The 23,012-nt window shown below is 38.1% G+C and overlaps 2 protein-coding genes across 4 annotated transcripts; one reads left to right on the top strand and one right to left on the bottom strand.

The window, feature by feature from the left end:
- Positions 1 to 7,563: 7,563 nt before the first annotated feature.
- BSCL2_1 (Berardinelli-Seip congenital lipodystrophy 2 (seipin)) lies at positions 7,564 to 18,975 on the top strand. 3 transcript variants are annotated; one of them, XM_051219176.1, is made up of 7 exons: positions 7,564 to 7,943; positions 13,434 to 13,641; positions 13,682 to 13,766; positions 13,803 to 13,878; positions 14,848 to 14,915; positions 16,212 to 16,346; positions 18,504 to 18,975. In XM_051219176.1, exons 2-7 carry the CDS (start codon positions 13,454 to 13,456, stop codon positions 18,825 to 18,827), a joined length of 876 nt encoding a protein of 291 aa, XP_051067698.1. In that variant the 5' UTR covers positions 7,564 to 7,943; positions 13,434 to 13,453; the 3' UTR covers positions 18,828 to 18,975. The 3 variants fall into 3 exon arrangements, with proteins under 3 accessions (XP_051067698.1, XP_051067699.1, XP_012798210.2); XM_012942756.3 differs by lacking the exon at positions 7,564 to 7,943 and adding an exon at positions 8,851 to 8,921; XM_051219177.1 differs by lacking the exon at positions 13,434 to 13,641.
- A 1,486-nt stretch (positions 18,976 to 20,461) lies between these two features.
- Positions 20,462 to 21,144, bottom strand: MS3_00006376 (uncharacterized protein). The gene is made up of 2 exons (XM_051214514.1): positions 20,903 to 21,144; positions 20,462 to 20,870 (listed from the first exon to the last, which is right to left on the bottom strand). Exons 1-2 carry the CDS (start codon positions 20,940 to 20,942, stop codon positions 20,578 to 20,580), a joined length of 333 nt encoding a protein of 110 aa, XP_051067697.1. The 5' UTR covers positions 20,943 to 21,144; the 3' UTR covers positions 20,462 to 20,577.
- Between the last annotated feature and the right edge of the window lie 1,868 nt (positions 21,145 to 23,012).

The raw sequence follows: 23,012 nt of genomic DNA, 5'->3' as shown, positions 1-23,012 counted from the left end.
ATGATGTTATCACATTAGCTAAGTCATGACTTGTCCCCAGACAAAGTAAAATGCACATCATATCAATTTCAAAGAAAGACAGACACAACAGATCCTTCCGGTTGTTAGCATTCGCTCAAAACCCGAAATGTTATGCAGTTATAGCGGTAAATGCATCCACTTGTATATGAGACCTAAAAAGGACATCAACGATTGGCACCAAACTGGTGACTATCGGAGATTGAATGCGAAAACCATTCCCGATCGTTATCCGTTGCCTCACATTCACGACTTGACAGCCACCTTCAAAAATGCAACTGTCTTTTCGAAAATCAAATTGGTTAAAGCTCATATCCAAATTCCTATGGCCACTGACGACACTCCAAAAACCTCCATCATTACTCCTCTTGGTCTCTACGAATTTTCGTGCACGCTTTCCGGCCTATATAATGCTGCCCAAACATTCATAGATGACGTTTTTCGAGATCTCAACTTCGTACATGAGTATGTTGACGACTGTCTCATTGCAAGTCCGGACAGAGAATCGCATATCAAGCATCTGTATCTTGTTTTCGACCGACTACAAAAACATGGCATTACTGTAAACATTCAGAAATGCCAAATTGGAACAAACTCATTAGACTTCCTAGGACACACTATAGATGCGCAAGGCATTCGACCCCTTAGAACAAAAGTGGCGGCCATTCTGGATTACCCAGAAACGACCACGATCAAGCAATTACGAACGTTTAACGGCCTCGTAAGTTTCTATGGACGGTTCATACCAAAATGCGAGTCCCTTACTACACCTCTAACCGACAAACTTCGTGGAAATGCGAAATCCATTAATTTGGACGACACCGCACGAAAAGCATTCCCCACAATTAAGGAACTGATTGCTAAAGTGACAATGCTCGCACATCAGGACACCCAAGCACCTATTAGCATCGCAGTAGACGCGTCCGACTCAGTAATCGGAGGAGCCTCACAACAATGGGTTAACCACTCCTGGCGACCTTTGGCATTCTTATCGAGGCAGTTGCTAGACACCGAATTGAGGTATAGCACATTCGGTAGGAAACTCCTCACTATTTATTGTGCTGTACGGCATTTTCAACACTATATCGAAGGCCGTGAATTCACCCTTTTTACTGACCATAACCTCTTACTTTCTCGTTAAGCTCCCCTTCAGACAAGTACTCACTACGTGAGTCTCCACAACTGGAACACATTTCTCAGTTTACTTCAGATATTCAACACATTTCTGGAGCAAACACTAACGACGCAGCTCCTACACTTTCAAAACCTCATCCGATAACCAACACTCACGATGATACTTTGGCAGTATCTGAAACTACGCGTTCTGGAAAAAGAGTAAGATTTCCAGAGCATTTAAACGATTATTGCAAGTAAGACACTAATTACCATTCTGTTTTGTTTCGACTTTGCTTTATATTACATATAATTGAAAATGAGACTGATTTTGATATGCTCATATATATATATATATATTCAAAAAAACAAAATTTGTCGGCTAATATGCGTATATTAAATTTTTTAAAAAAGAACAAGGAAAAATCCACTCTGTAAAAATCGTTTCTACGGTATCGCATGTGCATGAGTTATCCTTTTTCGCCCGCTTTTTATCTTTTCGTGCGTACGAGTGTAATTCGACATACACCTACATATCCTTCTTTTCTTTTCCAGAACGGCTGGGAAAGAAGAAAAGCGAACGATGAAGTTTATGATTAGTCGAAACTTTCATTGTACCTTGTTTTTAATTAACTGCATGGTCCCTTGTAGTAATTAAAGACAACCAGACGCTGCTAAACAGCAAGCTGACGGGAGGGTGTTTATCAACGACAAACTCGTTGAGTTTAAACTTCTGACTGGCCGCGTCTTAGGGTCATCACTGCCTTACTGGGGGGGGAGGGGGCTGATCTGCAGCGGTAAATAAATCCCCAAAATAAATAGCTCTGCAAGGTATCGACATTGGATGCTGACCATATTAGTTTTAATGGACTCACCTAGCTAAAGGCGATCGGTTATGCATCCGCACCAGATCACGAGTGAGAACACTGTGCTCAACCCAAGCAATCGCTAGCCAGATTAGATCAGTCGATTCTCCATATATTGGTAGCCTATCAAATATGTATTCGAACCTCCTCGCTTCTGTCTTTTGATTTCACTTGGTGGGTAGGCTTTATATTAGAAGGTGTTATTGGTCAAAGCGTTTTCAAACCCCAAATACCTGTGGCATCTTCAACGTCAAGTGAACGCTTATATTTTAGACCATTTCTATTGATTAATACACCAGCTCGTAGCTTATGGCATCTGGTTTCTTGGAAGTCCCATAAACAGTTTACTATATCACTAAAATGCGTTCACAGTTGTACCTAGGTTGTTAAACTCGTATTGTAATTAATTGAGTTTAGACACTAGAAATATCAACGACATTTTACATCGCGTTCAAGGAAACACTGAAGTAAAGGTATTCAATGGACATGGGAACATATCTATGATTTGCTTCAGTCGCAGGGAGCAAATAGCTATTTACCATTCGTTCCCAGATGTAGTACGCATTGACACGAATTTTCAGACCAACAAAGTTCGGTAAGTACCGAATAGTAATAAATTTATCTTAAAGTTTTCCACTGTTCCAGCTAGTGGCTACTGATAGTCTTGGGCAACGGCAGACTGTTATATATGCTCATTGTAGGCAAGAATGACACTAAGACGTAGTAAGACCACTGGAATGCTTCAAAGATGTAATGTGCGGTGCTTACGATACACGCACTTTCCTTATGGATTCAGCAGAGACCAAAATTTCAGCGGTGCAGTCTATGCACAACCATACTAAAATAATACTTTGTTCGTTACATGTCTTAAAAGTATTTTCCAGGAAGTTAAGTGTTCACTGTACAAATTATTTGCTGTAGTTCGGAAATCGCGATGTACGCGAATGATGATCCATTACTAAATAATTTCCAATTCTTAAGATTTACTCATGTGTTTTGTTTAAGTTCATCAGGTTGATGTTGAAGTTTCATTCACAGTGATCTACAAAAAGAAAAGTTTCACTCTTCTGTAATACAAATGCTGTATCAGAACAGCAAAATAGCTTGTTACAGACGAACGAATGCCCTATGTTATAGCCATTATCCAACCTATGAATGCATAATGTGTACCGATGGCATAACAATGTTTGATGAATTAAAAACTTTCATTTAGGTCCGTAAACACTCGTGAAGCCAGGTGAAAATGAGATAGACAGGAAATAATTAATTCAGTATAAATGTTTACCAGAAACTAATATAAAAACAGAAACCGGTATTCAATTACATATCGAAAGTGCATTTAACACACCCTTTCTTTGGATATTCGCTCATGCTTATTTACTTTATCTCCTTCGTCGCTTAAGAAAGCCTGGCTCGCAACATACATGGTTTGTGTCATTTGGTTCTCTGGAAAAGTTGCACTTCGTAACTGTAGGCAATGAACATATACAAAGACTGCTATGTGAACTCACTTTTAATCGTCCCGTGGAGTCTGTAATTACTGACGCCTATTTTAACTCAGTCCCACGTAAGGTATAAGTAACTGGGAGTTCCGGCATCAGCACGTGAGCTAGACACGCCTTGGTTGATTTCCGAAGGTCATCACATACGATCTCAGACAATCTGGTCACCTGAGATTAAGATATCTTAATTAAAAGATTGTATATTTCAATGCTTTCTCGTAATTGCTTTGTAATAGTACGTATTTCTGCTATTAGCGATCTTTCCAAAAATATCGGCAGCCTAAAAATCGGAACTCTGTACAAGAGTTAGTGAAGCTATGTTAGCTTTATCTCTGGTAAAATCTTCATATAGTTGTGCCTCTTCCACACGAGTCTGAGTTGTTTCCTGCAAAATAATGATTTGGTGGTTTATACCCAATCTTCCGATTTCGGGGAAAGTTCGACCCATTTTTGGGAAGCCGCTATGGAAAATTTGGCACTGAAACCCCGAAATTCTCCCAAACTTGGGAGATTTGGAAGATTAAACATTTTTTCCTCTTTACTGCAATTTTGACTGTTTTCACTGTTTTGTTCTGCTTTTATGGCAGGACTAGGATAATAGTGAAAACAGCTGTTACGAGAGTTTTAAATGTTATGTATATGCTACAGACGGTTATAACATATACCGACCCAATCTCCCAAGTTTGAGGAAATCTCCAAAGTCAAATGACCTTCACTAAGGTTTTGGGGCTTTTGGGCTTTTGGTGCCATCTCCCCAAAGTGGATCAAATTTTCCGCAAAATCGGGAGATTGGGTTACTATGTTATCGTTACTTGATGCGCAGTTTCGGCAGTCTTGATGGAAATACAGTTTTTATGTCGATATATGCGTAGACCATGTTATTTCATAAAGATAATAAATTATTTATCTTCTCTTAGTGTATGGCTAAGTGGAAATAGTTGCTATTCTGCGGTGCAAATATTCAAAAACTATTGTAGCAGCACTTGTTTAATGAATTTTCAAGGATTTCGCTATGATATTTACCGCAAAATGGGAAAACCCTTTCTCAATCAATTGCGAACACAAGAAATGAACTTTCGAGTTTATTCGTAATTAATTTCGACAAAGCAGACATAAAAAAGTAGAGCGAAAAGTGTCGCGATACCATAGTGTCATTGCCCGCATATGCTGATTTTCGCGGTGATTGCAAATTTCAGACATCAGATATGTGTAGTGATGACATAAGTCCCACGCCCTATGTTATTCCTTCTCAGATATGCTTCTGTGAGTGGCTCATGAATAAGTCAATTGAAGGTGCGGACACCACTGTTTCGGGAAGCAGGTTCCAAATATTGATGACTCGGTGTAAAAACCTGTATACCACGGGTAGTTTGTTCGTTCTTGGCTTTTCTACTCGCCTGGTTTGTCCTCTGAGATGTTCCAATCTAGCGGGAAGAAAAAGAGAGAATAAGTTAGATCCGAAATCATTTCTCAGTATTCTGTACATCAGAATTAGATCTCCCCTAGTCTGCGATAGGAAAGAGTAGGGAGATCCAGCTTTTCAAGCAGCCTGTAGGGCCAGCGAAGTACCACTAAGCCCTAGCCAAATCATCCGGCAGTTGGGTAATTGAATATCGAGCAAATCATCGATCCTCGTCAAGGTCAGGGACAACCAACGCCCATCAATTAATCGTATGCCATGGACTGGCTCATGCGGCGGTGGTCTTACTCTCGTTTGTATCTACTTTAACTAATATACTTCTGTGATAACGTCCTCTGTGTTGTACAGTCCTCAAAGCATCTATGGTACCTTGATACGTCAATGGGGTAGTCTAGGTAAGGTGCTGACCACGAGGTGTGACTTCGACGTTAGCTAGTTTGTCACACTATTCACGTTTAACTCGAGTAGGCGTCCAATCATTTCGACATAGATCATCTACGTTGGTGATCTACACTGGTGAGCCCGGTGTGATATTCAACAGATATTTGTTTGTACCGTAAACCTCGGAGTTCTAGAATTGCACGGGTAGCTGCCCTCTGTACTTCTTTTACGATATCCAAGTCACATTTTAAACAGGGGTTTGAGCCCTGAACGTAGTTCACAAGCTTAGTTCTCACTAAGGTTGTGTATACTGTGGTGAACATGGTAGTATCTAACCTGGTTAATGTCCGTTTCAAAGCTCGTGGGGTTTTAAAACCCTTAGCTGCGACCTCCCGGCAATCGGCCGTCGTCTTAAAATCATGGCTCACTGTCACTTCGGACCAAGGGTACCGGCACTTCCCCTATGCTGCACTCATTAACCTTTGTATCCCCAAAGTGCATTTAGACACACTTTGCCGCGCTGATAGGCATCAACCACTCTTCAGAGTAGTTATTCACCATATTCAAGTCTGCCTGAAGTGCGCATGAGTCTGCGTCTCCAGTTATTACTCTCCGGATTTTTACATCGTCAGCGTATAATAACATTGGCGGCTGTAATAATCTTGGGAGTTCATTTACATACAGTAGAAAAAGTAAAGGATCTAGAACGGAACTTTGAGGTACTCCACTAAATACTGCTTTCCAGATGGAACACTTGAAATTCCTTCCTACTTTCTGTCTGCGACCTACTAGGAAATTCTAAAGCCATTTTAGGTGAGGTTCGGCAATACCGAGATTTTCTAACTTCAGTAGCAGTCTATTGGCTGGCATCTTGTCAAAAGCCTTACTGAAATCTACTTGGACAACATCTACTGATTTTCCATTGTCTAGAGCCTTTATCCATTGCTCCCTTGCTATAAGATTTGTTGCACAAGGCAAACCTTCTCTAAAACCAGGTTGTTCGCTGTTTAACAAGTTATTGGTTTCCATAAGTGTTATTATTGCTATTCTTTACAATATTTTAACTACAACACTGTTGAGGCTTACAGGTCTGTGGTTCGATGGAAGTTGCCGTGGTTCTGTTCTATGTATGGGAGTGACGATTGCGTCCTTGGTCAAGTGACATGTTGAATATCACAGTCAGTGGGCCGCGATATATTTTGTAATGTGTATCAAGATTTTAGGATGTAGAGCCTTAAGTATATCGTCTTAATCGAAGTCCATGATGAGCAGGTGGTTTGTTGACTTTGTATTTTGGTCTGGTTCTTTGTCTAGAGGAGGTTCTTGAGTGAAAACTGCCCCAGAACAGTCAGCCATCGCCTCTGCTCCTTCCTGATCTTCCTCTATTATTTCAGATTCACTCCCTTTTTTTGTAATAAGGTTGGGAATTCAATGATGTATCTTTTTTCTGTGGTTTATGTACGAGAATATTTTCTAAGGCTGTTTGAGTGCAGATTGTATCAACTGCGTTTCATATTTTCTTTGAGCTTCCCCAACTTCAATTATACACGTGTTTCTTACCGATCTGTAGCGTTTCTTTGTACCCGCTGTGCCAAGGCTGATAGCAACATCCAGACATTTCTTCTTTTGTCTTAGCAAACGTCGAATATCCCGGCCTATCCAGGGATGTCCGTGCTTCTTCTTCTTCTTCTTCGTCTCTGGGCCTGTCCAGGGTATGTAAGGTCAAGTTACCCGATTGTATAACTGCCTGAAATCAGCCGATGCCGCGGAGTCGATTGCCTCTCTATCTGCATTCCATACGTTAGAACGGGCCGGCGCAACTGTTTGACAGGCCACCTCAGCCATGAATTTGAATAATATGACCGCATGTTCACTTCTCCCTAGTGGTGGGAGGAAAGTCATCTGACCAACGTCGTCACCGTGTGTGAAGACTAAATCTAAAGGAGAAGAACAGTTTCTTAAGTCATATCTTGTGAGATTTCTAATGTGTTGAGATAAATCTAATCCAATCGAGGTTTCTAACAGTTTGCAATCTAATGACGTTATCGATGACCCTATTTCTAAGTTAACCCAGTTTATATACGGTTCATTAAAGTCACCCACTACAAGGCTTTTACCCTTGTTACAACAGGACTTAAGTTTACTCAGGAGGAAATCATCTGCTACACATTATGGACTGCGATATACTACAACTAATTCAATATTCTGCCGTCTTCACTCCAGCTTGCATCGCACCAGTTCACATGTCCTTGAAAAATGTGCCACTGTTTCAACTACTCTTATAGTCAGGGTGCTTTTCATGTACAAGATAACCCCACCTCCCCTACGGCTAATCTCTCAGCCCTACTGGATAAAAAACCGGTCAACTTAATTTCATTATCTAATACTCCTGACGGTAACCAAGTTTCTGAGACATCAATAACATTCGGTTTTTCTCTATCCACCATTGACTTGAGCCTCGCCATTTTATTTAGTAGGCTGCGAGCATCAAAAGACAGAAGCGAGGAAGTTCGAATACATATTTGATAGGCTACCAATATATGGAGAATCGACTGATCTAATCTGGCTAGCGATTGCTTGGGTTGAGCACAGTGTTCTCACTCGTGATCTGGTGCGGATGCATAACCGATCGCCTTTAGCTAGGTGAGTCCATTAAAACTAATATGGTCAGCATCCAATGTCGATACCTTGCAGAGCCATTTATTTTGGGGATTTATTTGCCGCTACAACGTCGACCGTCGTCTTGAAGGGTCTACAGAAAGATATTCTTGTGTGCAGGGATGGTTGTGCACGGTTTTATTAGAGATGACTTTTAGGTCACCATTTAATGCACAAACCCAAAATCCAGATTGACAATGGCAATATTTTGACCTGAAGGACAAGTTTATTCAGAATAAGACATACATAGAAGACTGACGTCATCCTCTTAGTCTAGGTTGTGGTGGTGAGTTGGAAGTTGTACGCTCTTCGGAATAATGATGATCACTATCATCATCTACATCTTGAAGACAAACATCGGATTCTGACGAGCTGTGTTTACGTCCATATGTACAGCCATATCTGACGAAAAATACTTTGTAGTTGGGTCATCATTTTTCTTTTTACTTACTGAAATAACGTACTCAGTATGCGTATACTGCAAAAATAATTATTAACCACATAAGTCATATTACCTTATGTACACAATCTCCCACGTTTGTCGAAATCCCCAATGTTTAGAGGAAGTTCGGAGGTTTAAGTGCCATTTTCCCGAGAATTTTTTATAGCAGCTCCTATCAAATGGGTAAAAGTTTCTTCAGAATTGTGAGATTCCTTATTACTGAAGACTGAAGGTCGTCGAGATGACATAATATCGTTGAAGATTCGTTCTAGATCAGGCATCATCACGACGGCATCATCTTCGTTACTTGAAGGATGGAAGTTACCACACATAATGTGCCTGAACTCCATCCAAATCTAAAAATGTCTTGACTTGACCGCTTCACGAATTATCGAGCCGACGCACCAATCATTTTACGACGGTTTGACCTTCAAGGGCTCAGCAACCTCCACAGTGGACGATACCGTTGAGGCGTTGCTGCATTTGCGGCCCCCTATTCGAAAACACCTGAACGGAATCAAGTAATCAATGCATAATATGACGGTCACCTAACTTGCTTGTAAAAAATTACCTGTTTTTATGCGAAACTCAAAAGCAGTGTATGCATAGGTTAATTTTTTTATATCCACATATTTACCTTAAATGTAAGGTAAATATTAGATACTAGTAACCAATTGATATGTTTGATTTTCTGCAGAAAATGTATTTGACAGTATGCAAAGCATCATAGCTAGTAAATTTACGAGCCGATCTTTAAATATAGTGAACGGAATGAAAGTTTATCCAGGTTGTGTGTGATCTGTTTTGCAGCTGGCCAGCTGCATAATACGGATTGTGTTTTTCAAGCCCGATATTTGGATTTTCGAGAAATTGCAAAACTTCAGATGAATTTTGGGATTTGCCACAAGTTCACATTAAAATTCGTAGTCTCTTCCGAAGTTTTGGTCCTTACCGAAATTTCGGTAAGGACCAAAACTTGAGTATTTCCCTTAAACAGCTTGAAATTCTGTGGAAAAATCTCAGACCGGGGAAAGTCTTGGGGTTTTCGTCTCATTCCCCTAAGTTTTCTAGTTCGGGTTCCCAAAAAGCTGACAAAATTTCCCTCGAAGTTGGGAGATTGGGAGTCTTTTTTAAAATAGAAACCCCTCAACGGTTCAACATCTTGTCTGTGATACCTAAGTTCTTAGTGTTAACATTTCTTATCTAGTGTCCAAGATGTCATATACTTGACTAAAAAATCAGATCATACTTTTCGTAATCATCGAAGTAGTAAATTTCCTTCTTCGCAGTGTTTCTAGATTCATAAACTTTTTTCTTCATTTTAAAATGAAGAACATTCTGATCTTCGATTCGCCAATCCTTTTGAGCGTTTATTTCCTACAGAGCCAACCACGTGATTCGTGTAAGTTGGCATTTTGTCAGACCAGCATTTACGTGTCTATGAGCCTATATTTAAAGTATTTCACTTATTCTAAGCTACTACTGCTTCATTTTACAGTGTGGTATCTTTGTGATCACATTTTCGAACTTCATCTCATGGCCTTTGCCAGGGGCCTAGCACAATCATACTCCTCAGTCGGAAGTAGACGGTAATATTTAAAAACCGAAATCTTGGTTGCTCTAGGACTTCAATATTGGAAATTTGATCTGTCTCTGTAATGTGTTAGTTAGTGGAAATAAACCAACTTAACCGTTTTACTTTACATTCAGGTCACCAAAAACGTGTGCATCTTTACCATATTCACCGGTTTCGGTTCCTGAAAAATCAACTAAGTATTGTTTTATAACAAGTACGGTAGAACAGGATACTACGAACTAAGTATGAATGTTGCTGTTGGAGATTATGGATTCTGAACATATCGCTTATCGGAGCACTTTTTTCGAAAACAATATAATTTCACCTTAGCAACCCCCTGTATATTGACATGCATAAAAAGTTATTTTTCGAAGTGCTGAATACCTCTCAGAAAAGTAATTCAGAGTAAATACTTCATCCTTTGCTTATGACTTCCATTCACGAGAGTGTGTCATACTTGTCCACATCTTTGTACACCTGAACATGAAGTGCTACTAGCAGAAATTCATTTCACAAAATCAACTTAAATAATGTTAATATTTAAGTTTACTTGTCACATTTATAAGCCTTCGTACATTATAAAAAGTTGACTGTTGAATCTTCTGAATGAACACTAGTTATTTGATATGTTACTCTATTGAACAAACGTATTTGGTATTCATAATTCAGCAACCATTATTCTTTATACATACAAGCATTGAAGGACATCTCTATTTCTTTCGTGTTTCCATTAGGAAGCGAGAAAAGTAATTTCCATAGACAACGTCATGGAATGAGTCGATAGTTGTCCCTATCTTTAAAAAGGGTTCACGTCGTTCCTGCAACAACTATCGGGGGATAAATCTACTTCCGATTGCGTCCAAGCTATTGGCTTCCGTCATACTTCGTAGGTTGTTCAAAACCCGAGAAAGATTGACTCGCGAGGAGCAGGCTGGTTTTCGTTCTGGTCGAGGATGTATTGATCATATCTTCACCCTCCGCCAAATGTTAGAACATCGCCATTCTTATCAAAGGCCAACAATCGTAGTGTTTCTTGACATCAGGGCTGCCTTCGATTCGTTGGACAGAACTGTTCTCTGGGATTGTCTATTGAAGAAGGGTGTGCCTGAGAAGTTTATTAACATCCTAAAAGCCCTATATACAAACACCTCAGGCAGAGTGAGGGCATACAACCACCTCTCTCCATTGTTCCATTCGAGTAGTGGGGTTAGGCAGGGTTGCCCAATCTCACCATTCCTCTTCAACTTTGCCATCGATGACATTCTGGAAACAGCTCTGATGAATGTAAGTAATGGTGGTGTGGATCTGTTGCCTGGAGAAAGACTTCTCGACCTTGAGTATGCGGACGATATTGTCTTACTGTGCGATAATGCCCAAGGCATGCAATCCGCACTTAATCAGTTGGCAATCAGTGTCCGTAGGTATGGTATGTGCTTTGCACCTTCTAAGTGCAAAGTACTTTTACAAGACTGGCAGGATTCCAATCCTGTACTCACCCTGGATGGTGAGCAAATAGACGTAGTCGAGAAATTCGTGTATCTGGGTACCTGCATCAGTGCTGGTGGGGGTGTGAGTGATGAGATCAATGCACGAATAGTGAAAGCCAGAGCGGCTTATGCCAATCTGGGCCACCTTTGGCGCCTTCGTGATGTTAGTCTGGCTGTAAAAGGTCGGATCTACAACGCGTCGGTGAGAGCAGTTTTGCTCTATGCTTGTGAAACCTGGTCTCTCCGAGTTGAGGACGTTAGACGACTCTCTGTGTTCGATCATTGCCGTCTTCGAAGGATTGCTGACATTCAGTGGCAACACCATGTCAGTAATGCAGAGATTCGGCATCGTGTGTTCGGGCACAGAGATGATAATTCAATTGGTGTCACCATCTTGAAACACCGACTTCGGTGGCTTGGACATGTTCTCCGAATGTCGTCCCAGAGAATTCCACGTCGTGCATTATTTGCCGACTCTGGGACTGGTTGTAAGAAGCGGAGAGGTGGTCAGTGCATGACATGGTGTCGTGGCATGAAAGAAAGCTGCAAAGGACTGGCTTGTGTCGGTCCTTCACGACTCCCTGGTTGGGGTCCGAGAGATGATGCTACACAGCGGCTAGAGACGTTATCAGATATGGCTCAGAATAGAAGCCAGTGGCGATCGTGCTGTAACCTTCTTTTACTTTCTTCATAAAAAGTGGTTGTGTCTCCCTTACCCTTCTGATTGTACCTCGTTACTACCACACTACCTTACACCAATCTCTTCGTTATTGTTCTCTTTTTCTTTTGCGCTCCTTGGTTTTTTTTCTTCTATTTCTCTTCGCATTCTCATTGTTTTGTGTGGCGTATATATATTGGCGCTCTCTTGTACCAATATTTATGTGTTCAAATCAAATAAAATAATAATAAAATAAATTCCATTAGGAACCACGTCTTATTGACGTTACTTATTTACTTAAGGGAAAAAGTGCAAGTTTGCGAAAAATCTTAATGCTAAAGTCTCTACACTGTAAAAAAAATTAGCCAGGAGATAAACAAAGAATTGGAAGTAAGAATTTTGTTGGTAATGAAAAACAAAATTTGTAACTCAGAGAAAGGTAAGTAACTGGCATATGCTCTTCATTGCGATCATGATGATCCTATGTACCACAATCAGATAGTCTACATCTGTTGAAATAATTTGGTTTAATAATGCAATATCATCGAATGGCGTTTTATTGGTCTATATCAACCACCCAGTAGATGAATGTCTACAGTTTCGTCAGTCATTTCATCACCTTTAACTGTCCTTCTGCACCCAGCCTCTGCATTACTCACCTGGTTCCACCATAAGCGAATACTGTTCTAACAGTTACTGTGGTCAGATCTTAAAACTTTATGCTTGTTAAAGCAAAATATATTGACCAAGTGGACCAATGTACTCCTTTCTAATAACCGGGTAACAACTTTAGACAAATATCGCGAAATATCTGACCAAATTATCCATAACTCTTATGGGTAGATATAATAATCAGTACTATTTGAAGATGGTATATATCGTACACTAGCGTCATCTGGAAAACCAGTGGATATTAAATAGCTTCGGGTATGTTCCATCCTAAAGCGGAGCTTCTTAGCAATAATAGTATACGACCCTACATGGGATTAATCTCTTCTGATTATAGATGAAGTTTTAGATAAAAAGGGGATATAGTTATTAGTAAGCCTGTACTTTTGACTTCTGTAAATTTCCATGTTACAGCTTATGGATCAATTGTAACAAATATTTGTAAAGTGTGTCGACATATTTTTTTATTATTTTAGCAAGTAGTTGAAATGACTTGTTAATCACTATGAATTTCCTAATAATAAACATTGTTAAAATTTATTCCTGATATGATAATTTTCAATACAGATTGTGGTCTATGATTATTGTATTAAAAAACACGTTGTGTTTCAGTATCAAGTATAAACTAATTTTTCACTTTCAGCGATAATATATTGTACTCTAATGCTTGGTAAAATCGGTTACGATGCGTCCTGGTTATCTTCAATACCGTGGAAGGCTATCCACTATGCTCTGTTATTTTTGATGATTGAAATAGTGACTTTTGCGTATGGAGTTATGGTGTTTACTCTCCTATACCAAACCTACATTCCAACCGTAAAATTGGAAAGAGAATTAGATTTAGTGTTTGAGTATGCTAACCTTCCCTTTGTCTGTTTACTTCAATTTTAGTACAAAATGTAATGTACGAACGGGGTGTTCCAACGTTTGCAGTTTTCCTACAGCGAATTTCTCTGTTTCTGAAAGTGGAATATCTGTTAGTTTCTTGTTCTAAATTATGAATGGTCTGTAGCTCTTAACACCCAAATATCCGTACATGCTCATGCTAAACCTATGGCTTCCAGATTCCATTCATAATAGAAATGCAGGTGAGTGGTTTCTATCCTCACATTCCCCTCTTTATGGTTTAGTGGTCTTAGTTTTCTATCATTTAGTTAGGATCTCCAAGTGAATACAAAACTAGATGTGTATATAAAGGTATTTGGTCGGAAAACCATAGTATTAATGTTATTTTTGCTGGTAGTCACCTTTAAAATGTATTTCAAAACCAAAAATATCCTATTCCTTTTGGGACCCATAACCACTTTGCAAAAACCAATCTCAGCTCACCCAGCACATTGTCAATTTATGATTGTAATGTAGAATAATGTTGACTATAATCTGTGAGAAGCTTAAAATCTCTCCAAGACGCTAAATGTACTGATAAACAACGACAAGCTAAATTTACAAATAGGTCTTTCAGCCAATAATCGTCAAGGGTTATTATCTTATATGACACTAATTGTCATCTCATCTGGACTAGTAGTTGCATCGTATAATTCGATGTTAGTTTATTTTAAATCAAACAATTATGAATTATTTATCAGTAAAGAGCTGTATTTCAAACACAACCAACGTTATTAAGTAAAGTGCATTATCCGTGGTTGGTTGAACATCGTTTTATATTTCTAGATGATCAATAACCTGCTGACGTTGAATAAACTGTTCAATAAAATACAAATTTATAGTGTTTAGTACTGACCAATCTCGTGTATTTCTCAACTTTCTACCCCAGTATATAATTGTATCTGAAAGATTTGAATCATTTGTGCTTTTACTCTGTAAGACAGGTGCAAACCATGATCATTCGAAGGCATAAAAATTTGACAAGCCGTAGATCTTAGTGAGACATTCTTCGCTTTTTCTATTTAAGCAATTTTTCACGTCATCATATTTCTATTAAATGAACTGTACTGTAGGATGTACGTGCTTTTTTCCTTATTGTTGTTCATTGTTACGTTGTGTTCTTACTAAGATACTCATTATTATCTTAATACTGAATATTATTTTTTCATCAGGTATGAGTATTATCACCCTAGAACTATATGGCCGTGAACATGTTCTTATACAGCGATTCAGAAAACCAGTAAGTTTGAAGTATTGCTGTGAAAATTCCAGTCTTATTTGTTAACGATTGTTTAAAACAATTTAAGTTAACAGCATTCCACATAATTTGTGCAAATAGTTAAAAAATACTATGTATTTACGCATAACTCTTTAAGTAGATGCTTCAAAAATCAGCCACAGTGATAAACGTATCAGCTACCGTTAATAGGTTGAAATTTGAAACTATAGGTCTTTCATTTTACTGGCAACAGTATGTTTCTTCCAAGATTATAGCCAAACGAGACTATTCTCGAAAAATCAATACTATGCTATTGGTCCTCCAAAGATTTAGTGCATTTGATCTTCAATCATCGTTTTGTAACAAAGCATAAAATATCAGGATATTGCACTACTATCTTTCGAAAAACTAAACAAATTAGCAGTTAAGTAAAAATCAATTTATAGATTTTGTTACTGAATCCATATTCACAAAATGGGACAAAGTAACAAACATGGTGTAAATTTTACTTACAGTTATGCAATAAAACATTGTACGACATTGTTATATACTATTTTAATCTATTGATTGGAGCTCAAAGCATATGATCTTTCTAACTTGACCAACGACGTTTTTTGTATTTGTAGTATTAAAAACTCAATCGACGTGAAACTTACTACTTATAACGCTAGTCAATTCAAATTCGATATCTTATTTAGTGTAATACGATAATTTTGTATCGTTGGCTGTAGAGCCATATCACAAAGTTATCTAAAGCGAGTGTTCGCTCCAACATTCTTCGTACTGTGTTCAAATGTTTTCTCAGTTCTCTCACTTCCAACCAGTTAACTTGGTCTCCCTACTTCCTTTATCTTTTAATACTAAAACAAGGAACTTCCTAGCCCCCTTATCCGATTTTCATCTAAAGGAAATGGTGCTAACACCACTACTGTTATGGTAATATTCATAAATTTTTAATTGCATCAAATAACTATAAAGTGAAATGTATTTCCAGAAGATGAGTTAAAATCCACACGAACATTCTATTCTCTGAACTCTACCTGTTTTATGAGCATATGTTTACGAGATTGATATGTACGTCTGCTTCTAAACATGAAGGTTCTAAGCTCGATCCCTAGAGGAGTTGTACGTGTTCTCTCCTGATGGTATCAAACCAGGATATAACGGCGACCCAGAGATTCTTATTTCTTACTGGTCTACTAGCTGAAGCGCTAACCCACACTAATCTCCAAAACTATCTTTCTGTTCTTGGTAGATAGTTTACCACATTCCTTTTATTGTTTTACTGTTTTGTAGAAATGTTGCTTCTTTTTGTAGTTTTCAATGCCTTATCGATCTAATGAAGTTCGAATGATAAGTAATATACTGTTTGCCCCCTTGTATATAATCGGTAGGATGAAAGAAGAACTGCTGCTTTCAATTGAGATGTCATCTAGTTTCCAGTTCGATGCGGTCAGTTTATTACTGTATACCTAATTATTTTTTAAATTGATGCTAACGGTTTAAAATTTCAAAGCCATGATTTTTTCTGCCAATGTAGTTTACCAAGAAGTTCCCGCCTCAAAATAAACCTGGAAAATAAGTGATGCGCACTCAAACCATTCACCTTGCTACTGTATAGGTCCCACTGTGTTACAAAACCTTGAAATTACTAGTGTTACAATAATTTATTAGTCTTTTTGGAAAACTAGTCGCTTGCATACAATGGAATTTAAAAAGTAGCTTTTAGGAATCACTTCGACAAACAATAATAGGTTTGCATTGAATAGAATCCGTTAGTATTGAGATCCAAGCATTAAGGAGATACTTGGCTCCAACTCCAAGAAAGATCACGTAAAATATTTCACAATTTCATTACTGTTAGTAAAAGAAGTTTTATTTTTTTATTTTCGGCTAATCATTGGATATGAATATATCAAAGAGCAATTTTTCCACGATTACCTGTTTTTAAGGATAGGGCTGAAAATCAAAAAGCCATATAGGATGTTCCACTTGTCTCTGCAACGACAGAAAGCTTCGGTTTTTCATGACTAAAAATATCAGATTGTGAATGTATCACTGCAAATCCTGTTTAAAATGATTACTTGATAACTGTGAGATTATTAACAGAAATTTAAACTGTCAGTTTGCAGCAGAACAACTTGACAGTCACTTCATTTACTGGGCATCACTAGTTCTAACTTATAAATTTAGACATTTTGCTTCAAAGCTACTAATATTGAGTTATGTGGATCGCAAATGAACTCTAAACACGTTTAGATTTTTTGGATAAAACAAAAAAAACAATCGACGCAAAATAATAGAAATTTGCTTTTATTTGGTGAGTTCTTATCAGTAGCTTACAACCTTACACGTTTAGAATGATAACAGTAAATACCAGTTAGAAAATTTAATTAACAGTGGATATCAGCATAAGTTCACGAATCAAGCTAGTGAAAGATAATTTTCCAATGAATAAAAGAGCAATAAGCTAAGCAGAGATTGAATAACTAAAAACAGATGGACCTCACGTCATGTTTTCGCGATAAATATATTTGTAGCTTCGCACTTGGAGCTAGTTGATTTCCGAGATCTAAAGAGTGGAAACCGAATTAAAACAGTTTCTGTAAGACGGGTTATACTAACCGCTTTTTAGCCGTACTAGTAGGCTCTCTTCTCAGTCAGCTACAACGTAGGACCAGGCACATATATGCATCGGTCCAAGTTGCCATACCTCATTAACACAAGATGGACACCGGATTCATAAAAGTAGTTAATTCAGAGGTGGTAATATATAAAAGAAAGATTGCAATAAGGATATAGTACAGGAAGAAAGAATTAGTTCGTAGAAAGAAATATATGAAGCGATTTTAATCTCTTAGTTTAAGGGAATACAGAGTGTATATACCGACGCCATCGTAATCGATTCGGAGCCATGTCACCAAGAGTCTCCAACCATTGGCTAGAGACTTTTCTTCTAAGGAAAGATTATAAGAAAAGATCGTAATCGTTAAAAATATTTACGTATAAATGCACACAGAAATTCACCAATAAGCATTCTAGGACGAACGCATCAAGTGGAATACAGTTGTAAATTAAATTTGCTGCCCTCACCTTGTCTTCAAAGAAAATGAGACTGTTGGACCAACTAGTCTCAGAATAAATACATTTAAGACTGTCTATGCAACGGCTAAAGAACAAGTATTTAAAGGATAAAGAAAAGGGTCCATAGTTACGTTTACGATCACCTTCCAGAAAACTTAAACCTGAACGACTCCACACCCGTAAACAGTGCAATCAGTCAACATCTGGTCAATGATGGGCATATTGATGACCTTCACCAACTCCTCAATAATTTGCAGGGAAAAGAGAGCAACTGCTTAACGGATCACTGAAGCAGTAGCTATTAGAAACTGAAACAAAATTTGCTTAAATCGCGACGGTTGTCGACTTGCCATGGCAAACTTATAATTCGTATTAGTTTGTTATAAATTATTCCCTGTTTTTTTAAATGCAACCTACGCTTAGCTGATTGTCATTTCATCAAGTTAGAAATAATCTTTTCGTTACATTATTTTATGTTAACATGAGCACAAATATCTGTTTAGTTGTAACTGATTAACGTTTTAGACTCAACCAGTTCTGGAAGGTCGCATCATTATGGAGTCTAAACGCTACTTATGGTCAGCTTTGGAGCTTAAAATACAGACGACGCTTAGCAGATTTCAAAACGTTCTATACTACTATCCACAGGTTTCTTTCATAATTTGCATATCTGTCGTTTCATTCCTTATGAACATGATCTACATATCATCCATTCTTTTATACATTTTATGGCGATTTTTCAAGAAATCCAGAAATCCCGAACTTTCAAAGGTTAAAGATGAACCGAAACCTGAAAACTACCCACTATGCGGTGAGATTGACTCTGAAGATAATTCATTTTCAGATTAAATCTACGTAGAAATTTGTATCACCGTTGACATTGTTCATCACTTTCAGTTTCATTACAGGTCTGCTGCTGTAACAACTCAAATGTTTACACTTAATTTTTTCATCATGGCTTATTTTTTTATGAAACTAACTAATCCTAGTCTTTGAATTACACTCTTTTTTACAACTAATGGGGTTTGTGAACGCCATTTGGACTCTTCAGGTGTTGACACGGGTAGAGATCTAGTTTTATTTTGCACATAACCAAAATATTCATTTTACTCCTTAAGAATGAGGTTTTATAAACATTTTAGAGATTTACAAAACCAGTGAACTAACAAATGAAAATTCGGCAGCTAACGCACAATGACAGCTAGAAGTAACAGGCGTCTGTCAGACTTCACTTTGGCCATGAAGTTTCGATGTTACACTGCGAACTTTGAATTCATAAACACCCTAGGCCAGTCACTAAGCATCGATATTGGAGAGAATATTTTCAAGCCACTATGGTTAGAAACATTAGAAATCTAAAGCCACAAATATTTGGGAGTGATGGATATTATGGTTTGCTTTTAATTACGATAAAATGAAACAACTTAAAGATTATCAGTGGTGTCGCTATGAGCAGTGTTTTAGTTGACGCAATTTAGTGAGAAACTAGATGTATTTACATGCTTCAGTCGTGTGATTAATTAGTTATAGGTATCAATTCTAATAGTAAAGGTCCCCTTCCAGAGTTTAGTCCCCTATTTATCGCAATACACTTGGCATTTATGACTGCCAAATTTGATCACCAATATTACAAATATGACTTCCTTAAGCGAATGTGGTGAGCAGGACTTTGTCCAGTTATGACATTATAGGTGCAGTTCCATAGGGCTGAATAATGAGCGGTTGTAGTGTTTGGTGACATGGGTTGATTCACCTCGAGGTTTCGATTTGAAGTAGCAAGTGTGCAACAACTGTTTTTGATAATGACTACCTGTAGCATAAGTCTTCAATCGTTAAATAGGTTAACATGTAAACACTTATTTGCTTGAGATACATGCTTATTAGTTTATACTAAGATTCGACGAACAGACCCTCACTTTTGTTTAACTAGTCACGGATTGCTGGGTTGTTTCACAAACTCAATGTACACTACCTAAAGTTGCCTCGATGCACAACAGTTATGAAAACAGAAAATCCCCATAGAATATTCAAAAATGAAGAATATTTGAGTTCTGAAAACAATTGATGTAAAGATTAAGAACTTGGGTATAGGTCAAATGGATGAAGAGCAACAAATTATTTACAGAACGAGTGGAATTATCCACACTATATTGACTAACGCTAAGATATCTCCCTTCATTTTTAGTATATGGATATAGCAGTTGCAGAACGTTACACATAGTTTGTTAGTCACTGGAGTTCTTACGAACTTTGTGAGTACTAATCAACCTATAGGGTTGGTGTATCGCCTTGATCATTCAGCATAAGTCTTTCTCATCCTCAAGTTACAAATCAACCTAAGCAAACATTACAAACCACTTCAGTAACGCAGACCCAATCACTTAAGCACCTAAGGAAGCATATTAGTTCGACCGCCCGTTACTTTACTGCACGATATAGCAACCACGTACCACTAATTGTTTGACTAAATTAGACTTATCACGTTATTAATAGGCATCAGATGTATTTCAATATTAATTTACAAAATAGACAGTCTTTTGATGATTATGAGGATGTTTGACATAATAGATATGACGCGGTAACCTCCCGCAAATATAAATCACTCGATAATTCCATCGAGGAACTCGTACTTCTGGGTTGATTGAACAGTACTCTGAACATGTTGCTTGGTGACCGTTTTCTTGCCTTCTTGTGCAGTTACTTCAATGACACTACGACAAAAATCCTGTATAAATTGCTCACATAGAAACCCGATTGAAGCCAGTGCCTCGGAAGTAACTAGAGAAACAGACGGCACCGTTTTTACAATTATTTTAACACGTGAGAGGGGAAGTTTACTTAACTTTTCTGCAGCAGGTATACTATGATTTATTTCCACGGAAGTGCAACCATCTAAGAGAAGTTTGCAAACGAGTTGACGTTACCTTCTCGGAGTGATGACTTGTCTGCTTCGAAATTAGACATAATATTCAGTTATGATATTGAGTAATCGTAATGTCCAGTAAATTATATCGTTGCGACGAGCCAACTGGTACTTTGAAGTAATATTTGGGATAGAGGCTAGTGGTGATTCAAATAAAGTTTACTTAACCAGTAAAGGAATCTGAAAGGGATTATAACTCAATGACATGTAGGACCATCTTTGCGAGCAGTAAACCATTGAATTACCGCTACATTTAGCAAGTTTGAAACAGTGGTTTGACTTAAGTGTTTGTAATTAGTTAAATAAACACTTTCTAGTCCCAATATGACTAGCTACCTCGAAAATTATATCCTGTTCCCTAGAAGTGTGAAGGCGATTTCATTGTAGTTGTAGTGACAATTGCGACATTATTCGTCCGAGCATGATTTTGGTATTTATTGTTTAGTATGGCCATACATAATTCTTCGCAAAATTAATGCCTCACGAACATAGCAATTTTCAAGCTCTAGAAAGTTTATGTAGCTAAATGTGTGTCAAAGATGCCTAGGCTGCAGCGATGCCCGATCCAGGAATCAAACAAAACCTGTTATTGGGCAACTTATTATCTATCATACATAATGAAGTTAGCCGCTTTCTGAAATCACGACGTAAGTGCTTCTTGAATTCCTTGGAACTGCCGTCTATGGACTTGGTGTCCTGGTCGGTTCAGTAGTTAACTTGCTTCCCTACGTCTGTTAATCCTCGTGGAAGAGGATATGCCGCCCACCAGCACTTTTCATCCAACCCTGTCCTATGGAACCTTTTCCCGTTCTTTCCAGCTGTTGTTCATCTTCTTCATGTCTGCTCCTTATTATCGACACAGTGTGTTCTTTGGTCTTCCTCTTTTCTACTTCCCTTGAGGATTCCAAGTTTGTCCTCTCCCACAGAAGGCTGCTGTTGATGGTATCCGGCCAATGAATGTTGAGTATCTTGCGTAGACAACTATTCATAAAAAATTTTAGGCTGTTGATGATGGTTGTAGTAGTTCTCACGTTTCAGTTCCGTACAGTAGGACTGTCTTAACGTTCGTATTGGAGATTCAGACTTTGATATTGGTTGACAGTTGTTTAAAGCTCCATATGCTCTTTAATTGTAGGAATGTGGCCCTTGGTTTGTCAATCCTCGTCTTTACGCCTGTACGAGGTCTTTCTTGTTTATTGGTGACGCTTCCTAGGTACATGAAGGACTCCATATCTTCAAGAGTTTCTCCTTCAAATGTGACTGGGTTGGCATTCTCAGTGTTGTATTTGAGGATCTTGCTTTTTCCTTTGTGTATTGAGGCCTACTAATACAGGGATTGCTGCTTCATGAGTGGTCTTCATTTGTATTTGTTCGTGTGTATGGGACAGGAGGGCTAAGTCATCTGAGAAGTTCAAATGTTCTAATCGATCTCCAGCTGACCATCGTACTACATGTCTCAATGTTTAGGAATTGAGCAAAATAAATATTACGACCGACGGTTTTACAACCAGATACCACTGAAACTTCCATCATTGTAATTTTTGCTCCACGTTTTCATCTTTCTCAGGAAGAACTGCAACGTGGTCATGGTCTGTCGTCCTTTCTTCAATGGATAACTAGACTAGTTGAACATAATTGGAGTCGCGAGTTGAACTACCTGCCTATAGTTTCCACTACAAAATTGGGACTTGTGTTGTTGCTGCCTATCGGTTTCCTTAATAAATTTAAGTGTATTGTGCGAGATTAAATGGTCTTCGGCTCAATTTTTCCTTATTTCTTCTCTTTCAAAGACCTCTTCACTCAAACTCATCAAGATATTCCCCTAGTACACAAAGTATCTTCTTCCTGAATATGAATCGAAACAATGGAACTTCACAAGATGTGAACAAAATGGGTATCAATCCTGACTAAGTTAAATTTTAACAAACAATAGGCTCTATGTAGAAAACATCCGCATTTATACCCAATACGTGGTGGATATCGTGCTATATTCACATTTGAGGTGGTTCATAGATAATTATTAACATAAATGAATATACTCCATCCCGATGCAACAGATGACAAACTTTCCGGCCGTGAGATAATGCTTTTAACGTGCCACATTGTTAAAA

The sequence above is a fragment of the Schistosoma haematobium genome, chromosome 2 (genome assembly GCF_000699445.3).
Source record: "Schistosoma haematobium chromosome 2, whole genome shotgun sequence".
NCBI classification, from domain to species: domain Eukaryota; kingdom Metazoa; phylum Platyhelminthes; class Trematoda; order Strigeidida; family Schistosomatidae; genus Schistosoma; species Schistosoma haematobium.
Note: the sequence above shows the minus strand (reverse complement) of the source record. Positions and strands in the feature narration are given on the sequence as shown.

What these genes read in the sequence shown, in the direction of transcription:
- MS3_00006376 (XM_051214514.1), bottom strand. Translation starts at nt 20,942, where the DNA reads ATGTCTAATTTCGAAGCAGACAAGTCATCACTCCGAGAAG. An exon ending in CAAGTCATCACTCCGAGAAG is followed by an intron (nt 20,871 to 20,902) that starts GTAACGTCAACT and finishes AACTTCTCTTAG; the next exon opens with ATGGTTGCACTTCCGTGGAA.
- BSCL2_1 (XM_051219176.1), top strand. Translation starts at nt 13,454, where the DNA reads ATGCTTGGTAAAATCGGTTACGATGCGTCCTGGTTATCTTCAATACCG. An exon ending in TTTCTGAAAGTGGAATATCT is followed by an intron (nt 13,767 to 13,802) that starts GTTAGTTTCTTG and finishes AATGGTCTGTAG; the next exon opens with CTCTTAACACCCAAATATCC. An exon ending in CTAGTTTCCAGTTCGATGCG is followed by an intron (nt 16,347 to 18,503) that starts GTCAGTTTATTA and finishes TTAACGTTTTAG; the next exon opens with ACTCAACCAGTTCTGGAAGG.